At 36.3% G+C, this 6,627-nt stretch overlaps 2 protein-coding genes across 2 annotated transcripts; both read left to right on the top strand.

Annotated features, from left to right (window-relative positions):
* The first annotated feature begins 51 nt into the window (after positions 1-51).
* On the top strand, positions 52-1,881 carry LOC117637412 (membrane-anchored ubiquitin-fold protein 3-like). The gene is made up of 5 exons (XM_034372294.1): positions 52-224; positions 477-599; positions 776-1,014; positions 1,241-1,417; positions 1,621-1,881. The coding sequence occupies exons 3-5, from the start codon at positions 885-887 to the stop codon at positions 1,674-1,676; spliced, it is 363 nt and encodes a 120-aa protein (XP_034228185.1). The 5' UTR covers positions 52-224; positions 477-599; positions 776-884; the 3' UTR covers positions 1,677-1,881.
* A 360-nt stretch (positions 1,882-2,241) lies between these two features.
* On the top strand, positions 2,242-5,130 carry LOC117638684 (E3 ubiquitin-protein ligase MIEL1). Its single transcript, XM_034373778.1, is given in 13 exon segments — positions 2,242-2,332; positions 2,491-2,578; positions 2,675-2,762; positions 2,872-2,928; positions 3,042-3,074; positions 3,178-3,255; positions 3,389-3,432; positions 3,534-3,574; positions 4,110-4,196; positions 4,272-4,362; positions 4,469-4,538; positions 4,634-4,672; positions 5,008-5,130. Coding segments are annotated over 13 exon segments (930 nt in total).
* The last annotated feature ends 1,497 nt before the right edge of the window (positions 5,131-6,627 follow it).

Below are 6,627 nucleotides of genomic sequence, written 5' to 3'. Positions count from 1 at the left end.
GACCATGATAGAGGTATATTAGTCGTTCGAGGCGGTCGGCAAAAAGCCTCCATTCTACACGTGGCGAGATATCAGTAGGAATTTAAGAGCACGAAACTAAAGCCACCGATCAGAGCTAGAAGAAATCGTAGTTTCTTATCACGCCTCTTTCTTTCGTTCAAGAATCGATTCTCTTACCGACTGTTTGGTTGCCAGGAAAATGAAGGATAACTACGGAGGAGAATGTGAGAATTTCTCGGATCTTAATTACTGTTCCTTCGAATGCGAAAATCTTAATTACTGTATTCAGATCACTATGTAATGGAGATTTCTGGTTTTCATTATAAAATATTGAACACATTGCGTTATCAAATTTAATTGGGAAAGATCGTCGTGGATCACAGTATTTATAGTCTGATTTGATTTGGAAACTTGTGATTCTATTTTAATGAATATATATGGCATGAAATAGATTCGACATTATATTATTGTTGCAGAGAGATATCAATACGATCGAGTTCTTGAGGCACTTGGGTCATATGAGGTGCTTACTTGGTTGGATTGGTTCCCAAACCCTTGATTCGGATGCGCAGCTTTTGCTTCTTCTTCTTGCACATAAGGTTCGATCCTCATTTGCCGCATTCTTGGCTTTTATAAAATCTATTTTTGATTTGGTTTATTAAAGATTATGAGGATTTTGTATTTCATCATTAGTGCTGAATAATCTGTTTGAAAAGGGAATGTTGAAAACTAAATGAGGGTTTTTTTTGCTCTCTTCTTTCTTTCTTTTTTCCAGGTGGGTTGGGGGAGTTTGAATTCTTTCTGTGGAAGAAGTTGTCTGTTTGGGTTTTCAAGTTTGGGGAAGAAGAAGAAGAAGAAGAAAGGAGAAGGAAGGGGTATATGATATGGGTCAAAGAGAGGAGATAGAGCTTAAGTTCAGGATTTATGATGGGACAGATATAGGACACCATTCTTATGCACCATCTATGACAGTAGCAAATCTCAAGAAAAGGCTACTTGCTGAGTGGCCTCAAGGTAATATAGCCACAGCCAAATTGGATTTTGATGAACATGAGTTGCTGAAAATTGAATTTCATGAACTGATATATCATGTGGCGTATACATACTGATGAAAGTAGTCCATATTTCAGCTGCATTTTCATGTAACATAACATATTTTGATTGTTAAAACTTCTCTTGATCAAGCTAGCTATAATACTTTTGTCTAATCAATGGAACTTTAATTTTCCATCACCCCCAGCGAAAACAGTGACACCCAAGTCTGCAAATGAAGTTAAACTCATACATAGTGGCAGAATTTTAGAGAATAACAAAACACTTGCTGATTCCAGAATAACCTCTGCTAACCAGCCTGGTGGTGGGGCTGTAATCATGCATGCAGTAGTGCAGCCCCTTGTACCGAAACAAAAGAAGACAGGTTAGTTCTGTTCAAACCCGCCTTTTAATCTCGGAAGTAGGATCGGTCGATCGATCAGATTCAGATATATTTTTGTTTTTATAGTCACTGTATCTTTGTTTCTGCAAAGTTCTCTCTTTTAGTATCAATGGATACATGCAATTTCCTGCATGTTCATGGATGATGAGTGCCTGATTTATATGTGCCGGGTGGGTTTTGTGCAGATAAAAACCAGAAAGATATGCAAAAGATGAATTCATGCTCCTGCACCCTTCTTTAATCTGGGAAGCAGTCTCTGTAGCTGCGATTGCAGAGAACCACCACATTTAATTTTTCACATGTTATTTTGTTTCATTTTTTCATATTTGATTCAAGTTGTGTGTAAAATTTTGAGTGACATATATAGTCATGCAGTTAAGTTGCCTTTGTTTCTTGAAACTACTGGTCATATTGCTTTATTTTTTCATATCAGGATCAGGGGACTACTCTTGTTGTGTCAAACCTTATACGAAAACTTCAATTGTGGACAAGGCCAATCCTAGGTTTCTAATACATATGCTAAAGTAAAACTTAAACATAATGCCCTATTATTATTATTATTTTGATTTTTTTTACAAATAAGTCCATTCTAACTTGAGATATATCGCGTTAAAACTCCCGTCATGGACTGATAAATTGAACAAAAAAAAACCTCAGTCATATTAACCACAGTTTTTCTTATCAACAATATAAAGTTGGTAACTAAATATTCTAGTCTCAATTGACCCCTTTCGTATTTTATATTCACCTTTTCTTTTTCTATAATAATAGTTGAAACTTGAAACTACATAACGTATACATGCAACATGTATTCCAAATTTACCCTAAGCATAGCAAACAAGGCCTTAAGAGTCCTGTATGGATATGGAGACTTCAGTTTTAATTTGATAAAATATTGTAAAAGGTCAATAAATAAAATAAAATAAAATAAGGAGACCAAAAAAAATAAAAAGACGATAAAACTTGGGTTACGCTCTGACCCTGTTCACCCTTTTGGTAATCTCCACACCACATCCATCCAGACCAGAGCAATTCAGGCATTCACAATTGACCAGCAATAAACCATCCATTGGAAGACTCTGCTTCTCCTGCTTCTCCGCCTCCGACCAAGAGTCGGCAAGATTTCGGAAAATTGGATTACGGGTAATAATAGAAGATAAAGCAACGGCCTTTTCTTACGTTTCGTCTGTTTCGTCGGTAATTTGTCAATCTTTGTTTTGTTTCTAATTATTGATTTAGATGCGACCATTATCGGAGACGATGCAAGATTCGAGCCCCTTGCTGCGACCAGATTTTCCCCTGCCGCCACTGCCACAACGAAGCCGCGGTCCTCTCCTTCTGCCCTTTTATATATTATATAATTCATAATTCATGTGTAATTGGGACTTTTTTCTTTTTTCATTATTTATAAATTTTGTTCGTTTTGTGGTTCTTAGAGCTCCCTCAGCAACCCCAAAGATCGCCATGAACTTGTCAGGCAGGATGTGAAGCAAGTATGCCCCTTCCCCGAAATATATTTATTTATTCATATTAACATTCACCCTTGCCTTCACTATTCTATTTAATCGTAGTGTTGATTATTTGGGTTTTGCAATTGCTGTTTTAGGTTGTATGCTCCGTTTGCAATACAGAGCAACAGGTTCGATTTTGGCGGTTCCTATGATATAATGCGTTTGTTTATTTTTAGTGCAATTGAACCTTTCAAATGCGCTTATTTTGCTTGCACTGTGATCAGTTCCCAGGTTGCTCAGCTTTGTTCTAACTGTGGTGTCAACATGGGAGAATATTATTGCGACATTTGCAAGTTCTATGATGATGATGTAAGATAATTAGTTTCAATCCTTTAGTCATCTTTGGATAAATTAGATAAAAGTGTCTGAATTTCGGGATACAGCTGTTTAGCTGTTAAATTTGAGTATCTGATACCAAATATACTGTTTGTTAATGATGCAGATCAGCAAGCAGCAATTTCATTGCAATGAGTGCGGGATTTGTAGGTTAGCCAACTGGTGATATCTTCCTTTTATTGATTTCTGCTTTTCGGATCGTGCCCTTCTTTCAAACTGAACTATTTCTGTTGTTGAATTTTGATTCTCAGAGTCGGTGGTCCTGACCACTTCTTTCATTGTCAGAAGTGTGGTATGCACTTACCTTGTTTTGCTGTTTTTGTTCTATGATTTTGTAAGCTTAATATTATAATCCCTGTTATTTCTTTTTCAATCACACTAGTCCAACTTTACACCTTCAGATGTACCATGCTTATATACAAGTGGGTTATTTCATGTCTTAACTTGGAGAGATGAAAAGTTCCTCCATTTTTAGGGTACTTCCAAGAAAAGAGTGATGATGAGGCAGGGCCTATAACTCAAAGAATTAGAGCTTGTGGCTGGAAAGTTGAAACCACGGTGGTGAGGGGTTCAAATCCCTCACTTCTTATAATTGGCCAAAAAGTGAACAAATCTTTCCTTTTGGAAGTAGGGAAATCATGATAGAGATAACAGATCCATAACATAAGGTGGGGTTGGCCTTTAGGGTCCCCTGAAGTATTCATACATTTTCAGTCAGATTGCATTTTTCACGGAGGTTTTATTCCTCTTTTATTTTTTATTTTTGGGAATGGCAACACAGGGATAGTGGAGGCATTTGCCTTTTCTATGTTCTTCCATGAAAACAGGCTCTTGCTATGTAGTGGAACTGCGTGGTAATCACTTATGTGTAGAAAACTCCATGAAGAATCACTGCCCTGTTTGCTATGAGGTTTGTGATTATTTAAAGTTCAAAAATTAAAATAAAATAAAATTTCTGTCTTCTAACAACCCTTTTACTATCCTGACAGTATCTTTTGATTCGGTTAAAGGCACAACAATTATGAAGTGTGGACACACAATGCATTCAGAATGCTTCATTGAGATGCAAAGACAAACTCAGTTAACTACATATTATCTCTGAGATAACTAATTTATTATATAAATTGGATGAGTCAAACAGAAGTTGTTTGGTCATAATATATTTTGGATTTGTCATCCAATCCAGGTAACGTTGTCCCATTTGCTCCAAGACAGTATGCGACATGGATTCTATTTGGAGATTGTTGGATGATGATGTGTGTATTCTGCTCCTTTTCATTCCTCTTTAATCCTTGTTCCTATATTATTGTGATTCTGAATTAGTTTTCTTTTCTTTTCTTTTGGGTGATAGATTGAAGCCACTGCCATGCCCGAGGAATACCAATATGAGGTCGTTGCTTTATCCTTTATTTTTTCTTCCTATTTTTCAATTGTCTTAGCCATAGTATACTAAATGAATCTATGCCTTTATCAAATACTTGTGCATCTACCACATTAACTTTCATTGATAAAGGTATTTGATAGTTACATGATTTTTGATATAGACCCATGTCTGCGTTACTCTATCTATTACTCTACTCTTCCTAGTTTGAAACATACAAAAACTGTCAATTTACTTATTGGTTTTCTATTTATTTTATTGTTTTTTTCCCCGATTGTAAGCATATTGCTCTGTTATACCATTCTTGGGAACAAATTGAATGTAACAAGTTGCATATTCTCCAGGTATCAATTCTTTGCAACGATTGCAACACAACTAGCAACGCTCCCTTTCACATTTTTGGGCTCAAGTGCAGCAACTGCGATTCATATAACACCCGAAGAATTTCAGCTGCAGATCATCAATGACTATTGATTACAAGTTTTATTGAATATGCAAGGCTACGCCAATTCACATTAGACTTTTTTGTCTATGCTTGGCGTTGTTTTGACTAGAATAGTCCTCTTCTATTGTACCTGTGCTTCTTGTACGCCAAGTGTATGGAAGAATGCACAGCTGCTGTAATTGACTAGCTTCCATTGGTTCATCCAATTTATACCAACTCATTGATTTATTGTCCAAGTGAGAACAGAATCAATCTCTCTCTCTGCGCCACATTGCTATGCCCTTTTTCCTTTATTTTCTTCACAAACACAACATGAAAGAAAGACGGGGACAAAACCTCTCTCATTTGTATTTTTGTGGCACAATACAATTAAAGAACAAGAAATGGTGAAGGCCAAGTATTCTTGTGATAAGTTGGGCGGTTTGTCATGCTCGCCTCGTGAATTCTCTTTTTGCTGAGTGAACTTAATGAGGAGGTAGCAGCTTTGTCATGGCAAAACACAGCTGCATGTCTTCTTAGTTATAAAAAGGCAACTGGTTTCTGCCCGGCTCTCTGTGTTAAAACTTAAAATGCTGCCTGCCCTGTCATGTCAGCTATTGGTTTATGGCATCAAGTAGTGTCGACAAAACCGGACTGGACAGGTGGTAGGGCTGCCTCACAGAAAGAAACCAATTGAAGAAAAAAAATCACTTTTGTGTTAAGCTGACTGCTGCTGACCCAGATTAGGGGTTGAGAACTTGAAATGCAAGCTAGGAAAATTGAACTCTCTACCTCCCTCACATTAATTTTCATTTACAATTTGGTTCCCCTATCATATAATGAATCTGGACCAAACTTATGGAGGGCCTAGATTATGGATGTGCCCAGATTCCGTCTTCAACTTTATGATATGTTGACCCTTTTTTTGACAGACAAACGAGGGCTCTTCATCAAGTTAATGAGGAAGAGGGGCCCACCCCATCCCATTCATGAGACTTCTTATAACAACACTTCATCATTTTGTTAGCAAAAATCAAGAACCATCTAGAGATTAATGACGTCGTACATTGGATTAATGACATCATCAATGCCTCACCTAAATTTGTAACTCTCTTTAGTTTGAGAACCTTAACAAAAAGGTTTTTATTTAATTTAAATAAATTAAAAGGTAAATTGTAGTTTGGGAGAGCTATACCAAATAACTTCTCAAAAGAAGGGGCTTTATTTTCTTATTGTTTTTAAACAACATAAAGGACTTTGTTGAATATGGGTGATTATAGAATACTAGGTGACCATATTATCGTAATATTTTATAATTTTTCGATAGTTTCTATTAAGAAGAATAGAGATTACTCATTATTTTATGATTTGTTTAATTTTTTTATTAGTTCTTTTGGAACTTTTTCTGAACTTTTAAAGTAATTGTAGACGATCGACGTGGACAGGTCAGCCACCATAGCTTAGCAACTTTGAAGTTCGAAGGGAACGTGAATATTGTTGAGCTTTTATTATTTTCGCTTTTAATCGCAGTCCACACAAA

The sequence above is a fragment of the Prunus dulcis genome, chromosome 8 (assembly GCF_902201215.1).
Source record: "Prunus dulcis chromosome 8, ALMONDv2, whole genome shotgun sequence".
Classification (NCBI taxonomy): Eukaryota; Viridiplantae; Streptophyta; class Magnoliopsida; order Rosales; family Rosaceae; genus Prunus; species Prunus dulcis.
The sequence above is the reverse complement of the archived record's forward strand: the minus strand, read 5'-3'. Positions and strand labels throughout refer to the sequence as shown.

Bases quoted from the DNA above. Each gene is read 5' to 3' on its own strand.
- LOC117637412 (XM_034372294.1), top strand. From the start codon at position 885: ATGGGTCAAAGAGAGGAGATAGAGCTTAAGTTCAGGATTTATGATGGG. The intron at 1,015-1,240 runs GTAATATAGCCA...CATCACCCCCAG, and splicing joins ACTTGCTGAGTGGCCTCAAG to CGAAAACAGTGACACCCAAG. The intron at 1,418-1,620 runs GTTAGTTCTGTT...GGTTTTGTGCAG, and splicing joins ACCGAAACAAAAGAAGACAG to ATAAAAACCAGAAAGATATG.